The sequence below is a fragment of the Nycticebus coucang genome, chromosome 5 (assembly GCF_027406575.1).
Source record: "Nycticebus coucang isolate mNycCou1 chromosome 5, mNycCou1.pri, whole genome shotgun sequence".
In the NCBI taxonomy this organism is placed as follows: domain Eukaryota; kingdom Metazoa; phylum Chordata; class Mammalia; order Primates; family Lorisidae; genus Nycticebus; species Nycticebus coucang.
In genome coordinates, this window is record NC_069784.1 from 72,395,502 (window position 1) to 72,416,904 (window position 21,403).

The 21,403-nt window shown below is 37.7% G+C and overlaps 1 protein-coding gene across 1 annotated transcript in view; it reads left to right on the top strand.

Annotated features, from left to right (window-relative positions):
- FHL5 (four and a half LIM domains 5) overlaps positions 1-16,967 on the top strand; it is a 41,299-nt gene extending 24,332 nt beyond the window's left edge. The window contains exons 2-6 of the mRNA XM_053592689.1: positions 4,808-4,978; positions 5,721-5,895; positions 6,407-6,576; positions 11,285-11,471; positions 16,743-16,967. Of these exons, the coding sequence (XP_053448664.1) occupies positions 4,820-4,978; positions 5,721-5,895; positions 6,407-6,576; positions 11,285-11,471; positions 16,743-16,906 (855 nt within the window). The 5' untranslated portion in view covers positions 4,808-4,819 and the 3' untranslated portion in view covers positions 16,907-16,967. The remainder of the gene's footprint in view (positions 1-4,807; positions 4,979-5,720; positions 5,896-6,406; positions 6,577-11,284; positions 11,472-16,742) is intronic.
- Positions 16,968-21,403: the final 4,436 nt, after the last annotated feature.

The following is a 21,403-nucleotide window of genomic DNA, read 5'->3' on the forward strand; positions in this document are numbered from 1 at the left end:
TAAGTCTTTGAAAGCAAAATTTTCCCAATATCTTTAATAAACTAACGCTCAGAATAAGATTCCCAGGACAAAAAAAATCACGTGCATAGTCTTCATCCTAATTCCTACAGCTTTAGCTGTTAGAGAATGATTAAAAACAAGCCATTTTGCCTGCTCTTCTGGACAGTTATTCCCTGGGGATTTAAAATTATTAATTTTAGATATAAAAAAATAGTACAGAATGATGTACAGAGGAGAATATGGTGGTAAAAAGTGGTATGATTGAAAAAAATGTACACGCTTACCTCTTCTAACTGCCCCCTCTCTATTTAGAACTACTTTCACTAGAAGTTTAAACAGCTTTTAAAAGCTTCAGAGTTTCAAGGTCTTTATCCTGGATGTACCCAAGTGACAACTCTCAAGACCATTCCAACTTTAGATGAGCTCCTGTGCCAATCTCCCTCTTGGTTTCCCCTTGCTCAGTAAGTCCTTCCTTCCCTCCTTTCTTCCTGATTTTTCCAACAGTTTATTTCTTTATAATCTTCCTAGAAAGACCTCTCCTTCCTTTTCCTTCTATAACTTTCCTGAGAATTCTGTAATATATGGTTCCAATAGAATGTGAATCATTTATACAGTCATGACACCTCCATTTTTAAGAAATTCCCTCAGGACACACTCAAAGTTCAATGGTTAAAAAGATTTCTTGAAAATGAGAACTGAGTATCTTAGCACATTTTTTCAAACCAAGAAGAGAGTAAACATTCAGTCACCAAGATGTGGAATCAGCCCAAGTGCCCATCAACACATGAATGGATTAATAAAGTATGATATATGTATAGCATGGAATACTATTCAGCCATAAAAAACGGAGACTTTACATCTTTTGTACTAACCTGGGTGGAGTTGGAGAAGATTTCACTTTAGGAAGGTATCATAAGAATGGAAAAGCAAGTATCTGATGTACTCAAAACTAACATGAAGCCAAAAGACAAACAAATACATGAGCACACAAGAGAAAAACTCAATTAAATTCAAGTTGAGGGAAAAGGCAAGGACAAAGAGTAGAGGGGAGGCTGGAGGGGGATGGTGTGCTCTCACCTAACAGGCACAAGGTGTGGGTGCAGGGCACACCTCCTGGGTGAGGGACACATCTACAACAGGGTCTTTACCTAACAAATGCAGATGTTGTTACCTAATTGTTTGTACCTTCATATTAATCTGAAATTAAGAAAAAAAAAGTCACCCAGTTAATAAGAAAGGGAGCCAGGATTTAGACCCAACTATTCTGATTCAAGAACCTTCTTCTTAACTCCTGCCTGGCATTTCACTTCCTTCACTGCATTTTAAAAACAAAAAACATATTCAGAGAAGAGAAGGAAAAAAATCCTATAATATTTGTTAACTATTATGCTAGCTTGTCACACTAGGGCCAGATGGAAAAATAAAAATAAGAATTGTTTTTAAAAAATAAATATCTATGGAGCAAGGCTTCTTGTGTAGTTAGGATGGGATAGGATAAGGATGGGGAAGGACCATTTTGTGTTATATTTAGACTTGTGACCTGATCACCACATGAGATACAAGTATCTTAATGTTGTCATAGTTAACGTGTGATTTAACATAAGTAATTAGAATATTACCAATTTCATAATCCACTTTTTGTTTCTTCATTCATAATGTATTAAAAGCCTCACAAAATGGAAATAGCCTGGCAGTTCTTTTTTTTTCCTCTTGGAGCTTTTTTTTTTTTTTTATTGTTGGGGATTCATTGAGGGTACAATAAGCCAGGTTACACGGATTGCATTTGTTAGGTAAAGTCCCTCTTGCAATCATGTCTTGCTCCCAAAAGGTGTGGCACACACCAAGGCCCTACCCCCCTCCCTCCGTCCCTCTTTCTGCTTTTCCTACCCCCCCATAACCTTAATTGTCTTTAATTGTCCTCATATCAAAATTGAGTACATAGGATTCGTGCTTCTCCATTCTTATGTCACCCTCAGCAGAGTGTCATGGCGTCACAGCTCACAGCAACTTCAAACTCTTGGGCTTAAGTGATTCTCTTGTCTCAGCCTCCCAAGTAAGCTGGGACTAAAGTCACCTGCCACAACTCCCAGCTATTTTTCTATTGCAGTTGTCATTGTTGCAAACCTGGCCTGGGCCAGGTTTGAACCGTCAGCCTTGGTGTATGTGGCTGATGCCGTAACCACTGTGCTACGGGCACTGAGCCAGCCTGGCAGTTCTTAACTCCGATAAACCATGCTTCGTGGTGTTATTTTATACATATATATGTATATTTACATTTTAAATAGTTATATTTGTAACTAAATGAATATTAATAATGAAAATGACATTTTCTGTATTAAATAATGAAAGTTAAAGGTCTATATCTTGTTTTTATTAAGTGATGAAAGCTTCAACATTGTAAATGTTAAAAAAAAAAAACTTTTATTTTTAAACCTTTCAAGAGAATCAGATCTATTTTCCTGCTGTCTCCAAGCCCGAAGTAACCCTCAGACTGTGCTTGTATTCACTAGGAAGGGACATTTCTGTGAAATTAATCAAACAGAGAATTCAGTGTTCCTTGCAGATAGTTTTGGCCCTGTTCCCTTGTAAACGTTCTCCTCTGAATTTTCATCTTTCCTGGGAAAAGACCCACGTGTTCCAAATCCTCTGGCTTTTCTCTACTTATTAGTGAGGAACATTATAGAAAAACTGCTGCACACGGAATTAATAGCAATATATGTTCAGCAAGGCACTGTGACAGGAACTTCATCACTAAAATAAGAGAAGGCAAAATGTGTGAGAATAACAGTGCAAATGTAGTAAGTGCAAGCTAACATCAAAAGTGCTATAAGAAACATCATGATAATTAATTGAGCTTCTGGTTTTCATAAAATTAAAATAAATGTGGAGGGAGAGAATTAGAAAATAGTCAAAGCTCCTACTATATTCCAGTAAATCCAGAGATGGCAAGATGGTGGTAAATCTCATTTTCCAAGGAAAATCAGTGCTACTATTTTTTTTTTCAAGACATAGTCTCACTCTGTCTCCCTGTGGAGTGCTATAGCATCATAGCTCACAGCAACCTTAAACTCTTGAACTCAAGAGACCCTCTTGCCTCAGTTTCCTGAGTAGTTGAGACTAGAGGCTCCTACCACAAAGCCCAGCTCATTTTTCTATTTTTAGTAGAGACAAGGTCTTGCTCTTGCTTGGGCTGGTCTTGAACTCCTGAACTTAAGCAATCCACCTGCCTCAGCTTCCCAGAGTGCTAGGATTACAGGTGTGAGCCACCATTCCCAGCCGTGCTACTATTTTTGGTAATAATTAAAAATTCATGTTCAATGCCAAATTAAAACGTTTTGAAATTTATGTTTTCTTCCTTAGTAAGTTTTCTAAATGTATAAAATAATCAGAATCCGTTCATATCAATTTTTTATTCATCTAACAGAATGAAATTAATCTTGCAGATAAATTCTAGCTATTTAATTAATAGCTATAATGAAACAGCTTCTGCTGTTATTTATGCTATAGTACTTTGGCTTTAAAGCATGAAGGCACTCATCTGTTGTTTTCTACCACTGATGATTTTATTTGTACTTCTCTATCTGGATAATTGTTCTACAGTAGTCACAAAGACTTAGCCTTTGGTGGAATCTCATCTGCTGAGGAGTTTATTTGGTCAACTTGGTATAGGACATTTGAATGGAGATGTTGGCCAGGCATGGTGGCTCATCCTTGGTCCCAGCACTTTGTAAGACCAAGGCAGGAAGACTGCTTGATGCAGGAGTTTGTGAGACTAGCCTGAGCAACATAGCAAGACCCCCTCTCCACAAAAAATAAGATTAGCCAGGTGTGGTGGCATGTTCCTATAATCCCAGCTACTCAGAAGGCAGAGGTGGGGATCACTTCAGCCCAGGAGAACTATGATTACGTCACTGTAGTCCAGCCTGGGCAATAGAGCAAGACTGTGTCTATAAAAACTTAATTAAAAACATAAAAGTAATTTTTTTAAATAAATGGAGATGTCCAGGACACGAAAGCTAGAAAGTAAAAGAAATATTGGATTCATTAGCATATTTGGGGTAGTTGAAGTCACAGGTAGAAAGAATGTCCTGGGCATTGTGGATGGTTCTGGAAAACCCTAGGATTAACATGCAGAGCCCTTGTTAGGAATCCAGTGAAGATCTGAGGAATAAAAGCAGAAACTATAGAATGGCAATGTACGGGTGGTGCCTGTGGCTCAAGGAGTAGGGCGCTGGCCCCATATGCTGTGGGTAGTCGGTTCAAGCCCAGCCCCGGCCAAAAACCGCAAAAAAAAAAAAAAAAAAGAATGGCAATGTACTTGATTATTCATTTCTATTTAAGTTTGAGTAAAAAAGACTGTTATTTCCATCAAGCTCTGACTCTGGACTCTCCAGCAAAATAGTAAGTGAAGATAGTTATTAAAAGCCCTAGCAACAGTTTGTATTTATATCCTTGAGGTGAAACTATGCCATTTCCACACATATCATATCCTCATTGAATTCCACTGTAGCTCAGGATGAATACAAGATGTTTTCACAATCTGGCTACCAGTTGATGCCTCTTCTTCTCCTTCTTTTTCTTCTTCTTTTAAAGCAAAACACACCAGAACTACCAAGATGAGGGAGAGTGACCTTTCCTGAATCACTCTGTGTCACCATGACTACGAGCATATTTAACCACATTTGAACATTATGGATTTGTGCTTAAGAAACTATAACTTTCTTCAAGCACCTCACTCACACTGTAGTGAGGCTTTATCATTTCAAAATTCTGCTTTTATAAACAAGAATGATTTTCTTATTCACAGGTTCAAACAAAAATGACAACTGTTCAATTTGATTGCCAATACTGCACAGCATCACTTCTTGGGAAGAAGTATGTCCTGAAGGATGACAGTCCCTACTGTGTTTCATGTTATGACCATATCTTTTCTAACTATTGTGAGGAGTGCAAAGAACCAATTGAATCGGATTCCAAGGTAGGACTCTCCCCAGTTCACAGAATCACCCTATACGAAGAGCAGACATGTTTTAGAATGCCTCTTTTTATTTAGCGTTGACTTTTAACACCATTTCTCTACTGCTGGATATAAGATCTTAGAAGTTACTGTTAATCAAGTTCTGGTCACTATGCTCAGCACTATAAAAATATAACACATTTAATCCTCACATGATCTCACCAAGTAGGTTAGGATGCTAAACATCAAAGCAGTTAAGCTATTTGCTCAAAGTTACACAGCTAGAGTATTGAATAGGTTCTACAATGACAGGACTATAAATAAGGAAAGGTATAAAGATTAAGAATCTGTGTTTTCTGAATTAAAAATCAAGGCTCATTTCTACTAAACCCCATTGTGCTCATTCCTACTACAATACACTTCCTTCCTTCAAACCTTCCTTCCTTCCTTCCTTTTCTGCCTTAGTTAGGTGGTGGTATTTTTCATCTGTCTGTAGTTCATAAGAGGAACATAGAATTTGAAGAAATAGAGAATTTCACGGATTTTCCAGCTGCCCTTAGTGACCCACTAAAAAAGCCCCAGGCTCTGGCTTTTAATTCCCCCAGAGAATCTCCTCTGTACGGGTGTCAGTGTCAATAACAACTTCCCTCAAGCAACTGGCACAACCTACTGGCGCTAAAGGCCCAGGAACGTCCAATGTTGTCATAAAATGGCCTGTTTTGTCGCAAACACATTTAATTAACTTTTATGTCCTGTCTCGAAGGATCTCTGTTACAAAGACCGTCACTGGCACGAGGGATGCTTCAAGTGCACCAAATGCAAACGCTCTTTGGTGGAAAAGCCATTTGCCGCCAAGGACGAGCGCCTGCTGTGCACCGAGTGCTACTCCAACGAGTGCTCCTCCCGCTGCTTCCACTGCAAGAGAACCATCATGCCGGGTAAGCCGGGGCTCGCCTCGCACCTGCCGCGCCGACCCGCGGGCGCCCGCGCGTGGCCGCGGCCGTCACCACACCCTGCCTTCCAGAAAGGCGTCCTTCTTACCCTCGCTGGATCTCATTTGGTGTGCTTTAGAAATAAAACGATCGTTCATTCCTTATTCTTGAATAAACGTAACTTTCAGAAACATTTCAAAGCAGAACCTGACCCTCAGAACAAAGATAAAACGTGTACCAAAACGCTATGTGAAACGCCCCGGCCTAGGCATAACCAGGACATCAGAAAGAAGGATTCATCAAAGAGCGATTTACCATCGTAATAGGTGAACTCTAGGAACCTTTATTTTCCTAGATGATGTTTCTGAAACGGGCTAAATACTATTTTCTAAACAGACAATTCATTTGTCACTTAAAAAAAAAAAACCTGTTTTTTAGGTAATTTGATCTATGTGTGCTTCATGGAAATCAAATTATGCTTGGCTTGTACTAACAGGTGCTTACTTTTGGGGTACAGGTTCCCGCAAAATGGAATTTAAGGGAAACTACTGGCACGAAACCTGCTTTGTGTGCGAGCACTGCCGGCAGCCAATAGGAACGAAGCCTTTAATCTCCAAAGACAGTGGCAATTATTGTGTGCTGTGTTTTGAGAAACAGTTTGCTCAACACTGCAACTTTTGTAAGAAGGTAATTATCTAAAGAGGATGAAGCTTGTGGAAACTTCTAGGCGCATTGCTTTTTAGCTACACCATATATAACTGTCTACCATGTTTGTATTTACACATTCATGTTGATTTTGAATTCCAGCATATCCACTAGCTGTGGTAAGATGAAGATGAACTTTTTTTAAATAAAATTCCACCCACAACATGAAGTTAGTATTTCAAACCGTTCAAGTGATTTGGTAGTCCTGTTTTATTCACTGCTTTTATAGAAAATATCAAGTATTCTAGAAGAGGACACACATCCCCCTTTGAATTTTGAATATAGAATGTTCATTAGAAAATAATTTTTTTCTATATGGGTTATTTTTAATTTTTATTTTTACATATACATGTGTTAATTAGGTTTCCATTTTTTTTTTGCCTTCACAAAATTAAAATAGAAAATAATTTTTAACCTACTCAATTCTACCGATTTGCATTGCAGAGTGACTGAGGAAACTGATTTAGGCAGGATGTTTACCTCCTCACATTATGTCTCCTTGCCCTGAGGCTCTCTTCTTTCCTAGATCATAGGTTCAGCAGAGTGCCAAGTTCATGAGGGGGATGAACTTTTTGAGTGGAAAACCAAGTCCAAAGACATAAAAACTGAGAGCTGAGAGTTCCTTCACTTCAAGTTCTAGAGTACATATAGGGCCTTTGGACTTGGTTTTCCACTCAAAACACATTTTGTTATAGGAACAAAAATGTCAATTTCTAAGTATACTTTTTCCAATTCTTTTCTATCTTGTGAAGAAATCACTCATGTCTATCAATTTGATAAAGCCTGCCTATATTCCATAAAATACAAAAGGATGTTCTAGAAGGAATCCTTGACCAGTGAGGCATCCAGAGTTTGAAATGGTACTGTGCATTGTGATGAGGAAGCTTAATCATGAAAACACAATGTAAACATGAAAAACATGAAAACACAATGTAAACATGAAAAACAACATCTTTGATCCACGGGCAACTTTGACAGATCTCTTAAGATATTTGCATCTGGACAGACAGAAGTCTCACTCCCACTCTCTACAGGTGCATATACAAATACATATGCACACACACAGTGGTTCTCTACGTGTGTTAACAATGCTGGTACTGCATTTTAGGAGGCATCAGTACACTATTCTAAGTCATAATTATTAAATTGTGCCATAATGATGACTGTGAATTACAGTTGCTCATAACATGACATGAAATCATCTTATATCTTGAGATCTCCATCTACCAGAAACACTGACTTAGAAAATGACTTTACAAGCAGCAGTCAACCCATGACCCTGTGACAAATAAAGCTCCAAAATTAGTCAGAGTTAACAACATGCATTTAAAAACATACTGGAAATAAAATAGTTTTATCTCACTGTTTTGAGAAATTGTTTTGGCCCATTTTAGGCTTTATTTCTTAAAGACTCAGGCTAAAACATTAATGACACTTATGAGAATTATCTTAAAATCATTTATTGGACACAATATAAAATAACTTTCAATGCTATAAAAGTTTACGAGAGGAACTTCTCTAGTACATCAGTGCTGAGCTCTGTCTGGGCCAAAGTGCTGGCATTTCCCAGGTTGTAGGAGCCTGACTATATTTAGGATATGATCTGAAGTCATCAAACATTTGTGAAATATTTATATTGGGTAGTAGACAGATCTTGACATGCCAGATTAAATTCTATTTGATTTTCAAAACCACAAGTCTTTTAAGGAAAGCTAGATAGATATAAATGGTTTTGATTGAGATGATCCAAGCTAAACAATTTTTTTCAACCCAAACCAAAGACAGAAAGGGTGATTTAAGGGTGGAAAGCTCACAAGGGGTAGAGAAAGATTTTCACACAGGAAGTAGGATAGTGAAGAAAAAGTTTATTTTGCTGGAGAGAGAGAGGAGAGAAAGATGGTGTAGCATGTGAAAGGAAGAAGAGGAAGGTGCTGGCCCCAAGCCAAAGAGGCTGAGGACTTTGATAGGGAATTATAAAGGATAAATAAAGGGTTAATGTTGTAAGTTGATAACAGAAATGGCTGTGAAACTGCCTCTCCCTCCCCCAGTGAGTCTGTCTAGAGGTCTGGCAGGAATGTGGGGGAGGTGCCTGTACCCCTGCTGTCTGCTTAGGGTTTTTCAAGGCTCAAGAAAAGGTTGGTTTTATCTGATTTCTTGGAATATAGTCAGAGGGCTGCTGAAGGGGAGCTCTGGTAGAAGCTGAGGGGCCACATACCCTCTTTTGTTCAGTATTTTTCCAGTTCTGCAAAACAAGCTCATAAAGCAAGTTAATCCCCCAGATGATCAAGAGAGAAGCAAACACTGGAGCCAGCCCACCATTGTGTGCAGGGATGTTTTTGTGTTAGATGATTTATACTGGCAATGCCATTCTTTCAAAAACTACCTGACAACCAGGCTCTTAGAACTTTTTTCCAGAGATTTGTGTTACATTAAAATTTATTTTCTACCAAAACCTAGTGATCTCAAACTACAAGTGATTTCAATTCAAACTCCTCAGAGTTCAAAAAGAGTTTTAAATGTATTCTCCGTGCTTTGTCACCTACTGAGCGCAAAATCCTTACTGCCTCCACTTTGTCAGATAAGAAACTTGTTTTAAATCCTGGGATCAATCACTGGCAAAATCCAAGCTTAGATACAAGACTTCATCTTAACCTTCCTACCTCTTCAAAAGGAATATAATCACAAGTAAACTATTTTTAATGCTCCAAAGTTTCTTCTCCCCAATTAAGTCTTTGGTGTATATACCAAGTTTTGTTTTGCTGTGAATACGTTTTTCAAGTTTCAAATCTTTTAAGCATTGCCTGATAATCATTAGGCCAAGCAAATCAAACGAATCCTGAATTCTGCTGTGCCTGCTATAAGGCATTTGAAGTCAGTAGGGGGTATTTTAAATTGCTTTGCTTCACACACACTATCATGCTTCCCATTTACATATTCAGAATAGCATGCCTTTTTCCTCTAGGGAAAAATAACTTATATCAAATATCTTTAATTCCTATGATATTTGTTATAAGATTAAAAATTCTTCAGAATACTTCTCTCAGAAGTCCACAACACAAACAACATTTTTGAGTTTGTAAACAATAATATAGTTTAAAACAGGCTCTGCGTTTTCACTATCTAGTTAATTGGAATACAAAACTTGTAGGAACCATCTCACATGTCCCATTGCTTCAGTGATCATAAGCATTTATATGGACACATTTCCGATCCTGCAGCAACTCCAGGAGCTCAGTAGCCATGGATTTGAAAGATGATATGACTTAAAAATAGTTTCAGAAGATTTGTCCAGTATTTATCTATCCAAATAATAATAAAGATCTTAATAACATCTCAATAAAGATATGTTACCTTTTTTAAAAGTAGAATTCCTGGATTAAAATTATTTAGAAAAACTTTATATTATCTTACGGGAAATTAATTATCATCTCTGGTACATCATCATGTCACACCTTAAGGCTCAATGCACACATACAATCAGTGTTCCCTACTTTAAGTCCTGAATCCAGTAGCACCCCATTGCTAGATACAATGTTGGATTGCATTCCAAGAATGTTTTTGTCCTTTAGTATCTATTAATTCATTCCTGAGGACTCGTTAACTGCTTATCAGCGCAAAGTAACCTGACTCAGTATTGTACAGTATGGTTAAGCATACAAGCTGCAGAGTCAGATTGTGCAGGTTTGAATCCTAGATCTCTGTGGCCATGGCAGGTAACTTGATGACTCTAACCCTCAGTAGCTGCTCATCTGTACAGGGGCAATAATTATAGTCTCTATGGTGCAGAGGTGCAGAGAATATTCAGAAGAGGTCATCCCTTGGAAGAATGCTAAGGACTGAAAAACCACTTTAAAAATGTTAGTTATTATTAGCATTATTATTAGTTTGTCCAAGTGATTCCCTCCCTCCTTCCCACTAAGGCCCAGAACTCGTACTCTTAACCACTCCACCTGCTGCCTTCTACACACTAGGCAACTCCTACCGCCAAGAAAACAATGATGGTGCTGACCAATTCTATTCAGGAATGCTACTGCTGGATATTCTTGGACCTGGTGTAAAGCTTTAAGGAAAAAGTAGAATGTTTTTAGAATCCTTGAAAATTAGAGATGGCTATAGAAAATAGTTCTAAAGACAGATCTTTGAAGACCAAAATAAGAAAAGTCAGGTAAGTATGAGGAAGTAATTTGAGGATCTCATTTTGTTTTTCTTGAGTCCAATATTGTCCTACCTGTCTCTGTTCCCACTGCAGGAGAAAAATTAAAATATGGAGGATGTCAAAAAATGTACATACATTTCAAGAAAGGAAAAAACTATATTAAAATTGTAATACTCAAGTCATATTTGACTCATGCAATTACAAGAGCTGCAAGATAGGATATACAAGATAACAAATGTTATTGGTATCTATGGAGTACATAATTTTAATACAGATTTTTCATTTCTTAAAATGTGTATACATATTTGACACTTTTTAACACAATTTTCAATTTTTGCCAGTTCTAGGTAATTTCCGTAGCCTCTGGCTTCTCACACTCATTCAAACAAACAGACATGTTTAAGGAAAAGAACATCCTAACACAAGATGATAGAGTAGCCCAAAGCATCAGCTGTGGACAGAGAAGAGAACCATGAAATGATCTGAATTGTAATGGCTCCCATGGCCATTATCTTTTTTGTGATCCTTCTGTAGGTGATAACTTCAGGTGGAGTAACATTTCGTGACCAGCTGTGGCATAAAGAGTGTTTTCTGTGTAGTGGCTGTAGGAAAGAGCTCTGTAATGAAGCGTTTATGTCCAAAGATGATTATCCATTCTGCTTGGACTGCTACCACTATCTCTATGCCAAAAAGTGTGCAGCCTGTTTCAAACCTATCACTGGTAAGTTCTTTAGTTTCATGTGATCAGATGATGAGACATTTATGTCAAATGCTGTCTAGTTAATTTATGCAAATCTTTCATTTATGTTTCTTTTGAGATTAAACACAACTAGGTGTTCATATATCAGTATACATATTACATGACCCCCCCTCAAGGAAAGTACAGAGTATAATTTGGGGGGCTATACTCTCTAAAGGGTAATTACATTCTATACCTTATGGTACTGGTTGTTCAGTTTGAGAAAGAAGGAGAACAGACTGAGCTGAGAAGTCAAAGAAGACCTTCACCAAGAGCTCCATTGAAGATGTGAGTGAGAGAAAGAGTTACTAATAAATCAGAATTCTCCTTAGTTCTCAAATAGGTAGGGCCAAGCATCCTTAAGGCAGAAAAGATTTTTAATTAAACACAACTATTGTAGAGAACATCTGAAGCTATAATAATTAAGATGACATAGGTCAGGAATTAATTAAACTTCATTTTAAGATACTTCTAACAAATTTATTATTCTCTTTTCTCTCTTTTCACTTGCAATTATGAAGTGCACTTATGAACAGATGAAAGAAAACAAGACAGCATTTTACTGAAAAAAATACATGTGATATGACTTGCAAATAATGCAATGATAAGTTGATTCATGTTAAATAGGTTTCAAGGTAAAAACCTCAGAGATACTTCTAAAAGGCTAATCCTATAATAAAGAAACTGAAGCTAGCATGACATTTGAGATACCCAACAGCTATTCTTTTTGACAGTTTATGGTCACTTAATGAGGTGTAAATACCATATTTCTACTCTTTGTTCCTGGTATTCTTAATTATATTTAATTTTTTAGTTCAGTTTATACATGTGTAACATAGAATTAAAGATTATTTCATCACTTTCCTCCTCTTTCATCTTCAAACATCCATCTAACAAAATAGAAGTTGAAACTTCATGCATTTTCCAACCCAAAGAAAGAGTTTCACTGCAGACCCCAACTTGGCAGGATTTCGCTGACTTCCAAAGGGAAGGAGGGAGGGAGTAACTTGGACAAATAGTGTGACCCTGTTTGTCTATACAGAGGACACATATTTGTTAGAATCTCACATTGGCCCATCAGCTACATCTGGCCAGCAGGTAGGTTATGTTTGGCCTAAATATGTTTGGAAATAACTAATGTAAAATCCATGTCTGTACCTAAAAGTAAATTAAGAACCAGCCATGGCAGAACAGACAGCCTTCATCTTCTCCATCTGGGTCATGGTCACATGGAGCTGGATGGCTGCCCTGTTGCGTGGGACAGGCATGCTCTGGTCCTCATACCCTGTCTCATCACTTGGCTTTGTGACCTCCTGGGACCCTGCTAGGAGTTGCAGTTGCACCCTGCCTTCTACACACTAGGCAACTCCTATAGCCAAGAGAACAAGCCACCATCTCCACTGAATTTAGTTAGAAAATGGCACTTTCAGAAATACAACAGTTCCTAGAGCTCCGAAGCTCCTTAGTAAAATTTACAATCACAGTGAATTTATTCTGCAGTAACACTTTTCTTGAATTGGATCAGAACAAAAGAGAGCTCCAATGAGGAGGTAAGAAAGTTAAACAAATCAAAATGGATTTAACGTGCTCTAGGGGCTCAAGTGGCTAATAATATCTTCAAACAGCCTCTGCAAGCTTGGAACTTGGGTTTCAATTGTGATTTATCACAGATTCATATGTCTAAGCGATTTTTCTGATAGATTGTTCCAGATCAATCACTAAGCTCGGCTTCTTTATGTTCAAATAGGAAAACAACTTTGTTCTACACAGAAACATGAGGATGATGAAGAACAAAATACCTAACCCCAAAGTAGCCCAAATGCAATATTACATATTTAATCTAGAATAGTCGGTTTAAAGGGAATGTCTACTAATTATCTTGATCCTCTTTTGGCTTTGTGATTGAGATGTGAGAGACAGAAAGGCTTGCAAAAACTTTCAACTCACTTTAGCAGTTCTTGATCTGATCATTAGCTATCTACAAGCCATGCGGCAGTGCTTCTTAAAGTTGAGGTCTCTGAGCTGATGTACCATAGGAAATTCTGATAGTGCCATGGATTTATGTTTGGAAAGTTGAGCAGTCATGCATTCATGCATGAAAGTTTGCATTCATGCAAACAGTACATCACCTACACATGTCCCTGACCATCCCCATTCTCATTTGTCTGTAACTGTTAAGAAGCTTTGTAATTTTTGGTCAAAGGATACACAATTTCAGTTAGACAACAGTAATAAATTCAAGAGATCTATTGTACAGCATAGTGACTTTACTAATTACCTCTTATATATACTTGAAAACTGCAAAGAGAGTAGATTTTTAAGATTCTTACCCCCCCCCATACACAGACACACACAGATAAGTGAATGAGGCAATGAATACCTTAATTGGCTTGATTTAGCCATTCCAAATGTGTACCTACATCAAAATATTATGTTACATATTATATATATAATTTTTACTCACCAGTTAAAGATTAACTAATTTTAAAAAGAAGCTATGTTAGAATGTTTTCAAAATACTATTTTGTATTAACCAAATCTATTTATAAATCATCAGGTTAATTTTTTTTAATCCCATCACAATAAACTTGCTTCATTTAAACAACCTCCAGGTATAGCTACAATTTTTTCTCCTTCTTTAAGATATGATTAGCTGCTCAAACTACTGGGAATAAGTGAAGCAACTTGATTGATGAGCAGTGCTCTGGACTGGGAAGTAAGCGATGTGGTCTTCCTCTACCTGATTATTGTGTGACCTGGGCAAATAGCTTACCTCTCCTCCAAGGTCCTCATCTGCCTCATTTGCAGAAAGAAGAGTTGAACAGGCTCATGTATTAGCTATCTTTCAGAGAAAGATGCTAATGTTCCTGATTATATTTTACAAAAGATAAAGTCTAACCTAATTCCATGAGGTGAAAAGCATAGCTTCTAAAGGCAAAGAGCCTTGGGCGTGGATCCCAAATCTGCTGCTTTCTAGTTGGATAACCTTGGGCAAATGGTTCCTTGGCTTTTGTCTGCACATTGGGAGATGATGTTAATATCTACCGCAGGAAGTTAAGGCAAGGGCTACATACAATAACACACACAAAGGGCTTAAACTAGTGATGGGCATATTCAAACACCCAACAAATGCTAGCTCTTATTACACTGACTTGTCAAAAACTTATGAAAACAGATAAAACATGTACCAGAGATCTATTTTCTGGATGGCTTTCTTACTGCAAATAACTCTCATGACCTAAGGGAGTAAACATACCCCAATTTGGAACAATTTACAAACATCTCACATGTTGGGCCATTCCTCTCTTAAAGTCTTGCTGCCAGATGTTACTATTTTTCCTTCTTTGCAAAATTCTTGAAGAATCACATTTGCCACTTATATAAAACTAACTAATAAAATATTTTTAAAATTCATGAGCATCAAAATGCTAGACATGTAATAATTAGTTTTATGAACAGATATGATTTATATACATATAGAATATTACTCTTACAGTCTGCTTATTAATGTTTTTGATGACATTAAGGGAATTAATTGGGACACAATTGATTTACGCTTATTAGAAAGTAATGATAGAATCACAGATAAGCAAGCTATAAATTCAATCAAGGAAAGTAGAGAAATTTGACACAAATTTCTTCATGAACCACTAAATTATATATAAAGACAAGTAAGGTTTTCAGGATGGAAAATAATGGGTTATTAGCATATGTAAGAAGATTTTTATCTCAACTAGAACTCACCCTTGCACTTCACCATTCCAAATGGAATATTTGGAAAATGTATGCAAATCAACACATGAACTATCTTAGCCTCATTCTGAGAATGATAAGCAAACTAGAGGAAGTCCATAGCACAAAGATTGCTTGGAGAAAAGGTCAAGGTGGCTCAGTGCCTGTAGCTCAGCCACGAAGGTTCCACATACACTGGGGCTGGCAGGTTCAAACCCAGCCCAGGCCTGCCTAACAACAATGACAACTACAACAAAAAAATAGCCCGGCATTGTGACAGGCACCTTGTAGTCCCAGCTACTTGGGAGGCTGAGGCAAGAGAATCACTTAAGCCCAAGAGACTGAGGCTGCTGTGAGCTGTGATGCCAAAGCACTCTACCAAGGGTGACACAGTGAGACTCAAAAAAAAAAGGTCAAGGAAATAAAGACCCAAGAATAGACCATGTTAACCTCTTCCCAATTCCTGTACAACTTCTTGAACTTTACCCTGGAATCAGACAGACAAAGATCAGAGCCTCACTAAAGATTCAAATTCTACTACTTTTTAAAGAAACAAAATGGTTCGGGTGAGGCCCAAGTCACAGTGCTGGGGACTGACAGGCTTAGAAACTAATCACTGCATAGCATGGTCTCAGTGGCCAGAGTGACCAGTTCAGTTCACCCAAAGCTGAAGTTGTCTCTGACTGGGGTAAAAAGGTCATCACATTAGGATGATTATAGGATTAAGTTCATGAACTCATCCTAGAAAAAGTGCTACATATTACTATGGTCACTCCAGGAAAAGAGTTAGAAAATTGCTTTGAATGATGGACTAGGCACTGGCATTGGGGCATTGCTTCCCAAGGGGAGTTCTTCACAGGTGACCATAGTGATAGTCAGCACTGAGGCAGGTAGCACTTTTTCTAGGATGAGTTCACGAACTTAGTTAAGTCAGACCTTGTATGATGGCCTGGAGGAAATCCTCTATTTGGGCTTTCTCACAATTGTGTTTAAAACCCTGTAACCAAGGGACTTATTCTATGTCAGGTTAAACATGGAAAAACTGAGGGCAGAGAAGAGAACTAAAAGACATTAAAATATCAGACACCAGGCTAAGAAATATACATTTGTTTCATCTTATCTTTATTTTTCAGCTAAGCAAACTTAAGGCCACACAGAGAGAAAGGGAAATGATATTCACACATAGATATCTCTGACTACAAAGCCTACACTTTCCTCCCACGGCACTACACCGTATTCCCTTCCCCGTCTTTGACAAACCTTATCTACTTCCAACAATGTGTGGTTTCTATTTCCACATTCTACCTACTTCTACAAGTAATGGCAGATTTACCTGGGAATCTGCTTGTGTGGCATAGGTGGAACTTGCCCGGGATGGGCATTCCCAGATGGACACAGGGACAGGCTGTACTCTCTGCTGGTTATTTGCCTCTATCTTTAGTTTCTCGAGAAGTACCTTACGGAATATTCAATTGATTCCTTGAAAGGATAGATTACTCTTTTTCTCCAATTCCTTTACAGGTCTCAGAGGGGCCAAGTTTATCTGCTTTCAAGACCGCCAGTGGCATAGCGAATGCTTTAACTGTGGGAAGTGTTCTGTCTCCTTGGTGGGTGAAGGCTTCCTGACCCACAATAAGGAAATCTTCTGCCGCAGATGTGGCTCCGGGGTGGACGCTGACATCTAGAAGGAGACAGTGTTCCTCCATCTGTAATCCACTTTGCCTTTGTCGTCACTAAATCTAGAACCTAGTTGAAGTCGTAATTTTTTGACTTAAGCGTTAGAAGATATTAATGTAGAGGTTATAGTGGAAAAATTTTTACACACATTCTTATAGAACTGTATTCCAAGGGCACAGAAAAGCACAATCTAACAGAAATTAATATATGCTAAATCACAGAGTCACCTCTCCTTGCAAAATACTGCACTCTACTTTTAGAAACATAGGAAATGATCTCTGCATAATCAAGTGGGTGGCTTATGCTTAGGATTCATGGATGTAATTATATTGAAAAATGATGTTTTTCAAACCTGCAGAGCAGAAGAAAAACTGAGAGATCAAATAGAAAGGAACACATGTGACTAATGTTTGCCTTCTTAGCTAGCCAGTTATATGTAACATAATAGATTGGCCATGAGTGGTAGAACTAAATTGATCAAGGAAAATTGATTAGCAACCATCACATTTAATAATCATGTCATCTCTTGATAATTCTTGTGTTATTCACACATACTGGCTTTAGAATTGAAAAACAAAGTGGAAGTTTGCCTTCATACACGTCTCCACAGCTGGTTGGTCCCTGTTTAATCATGGAATCTGAAAACTGTGGATGCAATGGTGCTCATATTCTGCCTAAGTAGAGGGGATCATTTCTACCTACAAGTAGCCAAAGCATGGGTTTCAACATTTTGTGTAAAATGTATTTTCAGGGGCGGCACCTGTGGCTCAGTCGGTAAGGCGCCATCCCCATATACCGAGGGTGGCAGGTTCAAACCCGGCCCTGGCTGAACTGCAACCAAAAAATAGCTGGGCGTTGTGGCGGGCACCTGTAGTCCCAGCTACTCGGGAGGCTGAGGCAAGAGAATTGCTAAAGCCCAGGAGTTGGAGGTTGCTGTGAGCTGTGTGATGCCATGGCACTGTACCGAGGGCCATAAAGTGAGACTCTGTCTCTACAAAAAAAAAAAAAATGTATTTTCAAAGCCTGCAGTGATTTTTCTAAATGCTTACAGATTCTATGAAATAAAAGTCTATTCTTTCAAGTGGAGCTAACCAGGATAATCCTTGTCCCCAAAGGCAAACCTTTAAAGTAAATAGATCATTAAATCATCACTTGTGGAAATGAGTTTTAGGGAAGGGATTGAGTGTTAGAACATGACTTTCATCCAGATATCTAAAGACATAATAGAATGCATAATTAGCTCTGTGCCTCATGCATTTTGCCTTCTAAAATTATATAGATGATTAATGGGCAGACATAAAAGTGGGCTTTAAAGAAATCTGGTAATAATAAGAACTGAAAAAGAATAATTCACTGCTGGTAATTTAGGACCTGCAAAGCTACACAACAGAGTGATGTGGGCTGAGAGGAGCCTGCCCCTTTGCTCCCCATACCTGTGCTACCCACCTGACCCCAAGCCAACCATGGCTCCACTGCAATCTACCACAAAAGCCAGTCTACCAACTGCTCAGTACTTACTGGTCACAAAAGGAAATACAGCCTTAGTGAAATGTCTCTCACTCTTCTTTTATCTAATTTAGACAGGCTTCAAGTGGGGGTGACCCTACCCAGCTGACCCTGAACAATATTTTCCACATTGTTGGGGACAAATGAAGGCAGCCCGTGGTCTCCACAGTCAGTTATCACACTCAGTTATGGGGTTTCTCCGGTGGGGTCGAGGGAGTTCAAAAGAAACCCACATAACTGTCACATATACACAAGTGTCTACTTTCGGTTTACTGCCAAGTGTTAAAGATTTTGATTGGAATAGAATTATAGGCTATGGTTGATTACAATGACAAAAATAGCCTCACAGGAGACTCAATTAAAATTGTTATGGAAATAATTTTTGAAGTAGTTTAAAAGCAAAGGCATTCAGGGATGTTAATTTGGAGATACTAATAGAAAGTTCAGGCCATATAGACTTCTTGAAAACTATTAATTTTATTTTTAGATTAATAAGGCTAAGGTATTTTCTCATATTCACATTGTGACATCCAGGCAAAACTATCAATATTTTTCCTGCATTATATGAAATTTCACACTAGGGCATAATATATCAATTGTTCTATGATCTAGAAAATAATAGTGCATTACACATATAGAAAACCAGACTGTTTGAAGTCTAGATACATATATAACATGTAACATTTTCTTCATTAACCAGTTATAAATAAATATACATACAACAGGTAATGTTTTCTTAGTAAAGCAAGTGGTAATGTTTGGCATTTTGCTGTGTGTGGGGGTGAGCATGGATATGATCAGGCTTGTATTCAGTCTTTACAATAAAATTCAAAGAATTCTTTTGTTTTTTTAACTTAAAAGTTATCTTACTTTGTTTCCTTTATCTTTATTTTATCTTTTTTTATTTTGGATTAATATGAGGGTACATACAATTAGGTTACATTATTTGCATTTATAAGGTAAAGTCCAAAGTATAAGTTGTAGTTGAGTCCTTCACCCAGGAAGTAGGCCCACAGAATTATTTTCTAGATGGAGATTTTACTATTTTTGATAAATATATTTAAATATATAAACTTTCACATATAAATAGTTCTCTATTTAGAAGGTGGCCTGGACAGCAAACATGTATTAAGAAAGTGATATCCTGGCTGGGTACGGTGGCTCACGCCTATAATTCTAGCACACTGGGAGACGGAGGTGGGACCATTTGAGCTCAGGAATTCAAGACCAGCTTAAGCAAGAATGAGACCCTTGTCTCTACTAAAAATAGAAAAACTAGCCATACTTCATGGCAGGCACCTGTAGTCCCAGCTACTGGGGAGGCTGAGGCAAGAGGATGGCATGAGCCCAAGAGTTTGAGGTTGCTGTGAGCTATAATGCCACCAACACTCTGCGTAGGGTGAAAGAGTGACACTCTGTCTCAAAAAAAAAAAGTGCTATGCCTAAAGTTACAGCTCACACTGCTGTGGTCCTGGGAGGTGGGAGGGAGTATCCAGGCATAAAAATGTAGAAGTGCCAGGTGCTGCGATCCTTCCGTACAACTTAATGCACCACTGTAGACATTCCATGCATTAAGCAAAACAACTAAGAAGACCTTACACTGACATACACACAAAGAGAAATGTAAAAATCATACACATATACTTGATTTATATAGCAAAGAGAAAAGCTCTTTTGACATGGAATGGCCTGCCTTAGGAAGCAGTGGGCTCCCAATAATTCAAGGGTAACATCTGCACACACAGGAAAGTAGTTAAAAGCGAATCCCATGTGCTAATAACAGCTGGATCACTTAGAAGTAGCTGAGAAACTGTGCCAAAGAGCAAGAGGAAATGAGATTGTTAATACAGAAAGGGTCAGAGGAAGGAAGAATATTAACTTTTATGATAAAAGGTATATACACAACATGCCATAGAACGTTACCAACTGTTCTTAAATACAGGAGAAAATTATGACAGTGTTTGAGGAAAATTATGCCCATGATTCCATGTGGCAGAGAGCCAAAGGAGGCAAGGGTCCCAGGGTTAGACATCTTACTGCAGTCACACATCATTCATTGAGTTAGTGGCTACAGAAGCAAAAAGGGAGAAGAAATAAAGGACAGTGTAGGCCAGGAACTATATTTGCTGATGTAGGCAAGTACACACATTAACAAATATTTTATGTTGTCATGTTGACAACATGCAAAAAAGGATTTCTGCTTCAATGATAATGGGTATGATTCCCAAAGTTTCAATTTTTACTAGCTCCATTGGTTAAGTGAAATGTGATTGTGCTTAGTATTCAAAACTTACACGATTACTACAATGTTAACAAAAGAAACATTCTGTTGTACATTGTAGTGAAATATTGGCCAACCATTGTGAAATACGCATCATATTGATCACAAGTGGTTAAAAATCACTGCAAAACGTAATCCCACAAATAAAAAAATCAATCCAAAAACGTGTGATGTTACTAACACCATTTCTGAACTTAAGAGAAAAGGTACTTTTTAATCCACTTGACATATCAATAGTTCTTTTTTATAAGAAAATAACTGCCACAATGTTTGATATACATTTTTAATTGAGCACATAAACTGTTTTCCAATACACTTACAGATAGGTGTTTATTATTACAATAAGACAACTTTTTGGTTGTTTTACAAACTGATTTTCAGAAGTCTCTTATGCTGAATAAATTTGCCTTTTACACAGTATATAGTTCTCAAATTGCTTTTAGAAATTTATTTTTTACATTAACTGTGCGGTTAACAAAATAAACGTGGAATAAATTCCGTACTGTTTCTACTTCTATCAAGTAAGGGGATATAACTTTTACCTTCTTGTCGCCTCTATTTTGACAATACCCAAGTGAACTACATATTCGGATATCATTTCAGGACTTTAATAGAAAAAAACATAATTGAATTCTTCCTGATCCAAATAGCATCCCTCTCCTGTTAAAGCAGAAGAACCATGTCTTTACTCTTATAATTATCAAATTTTAAGATGTTC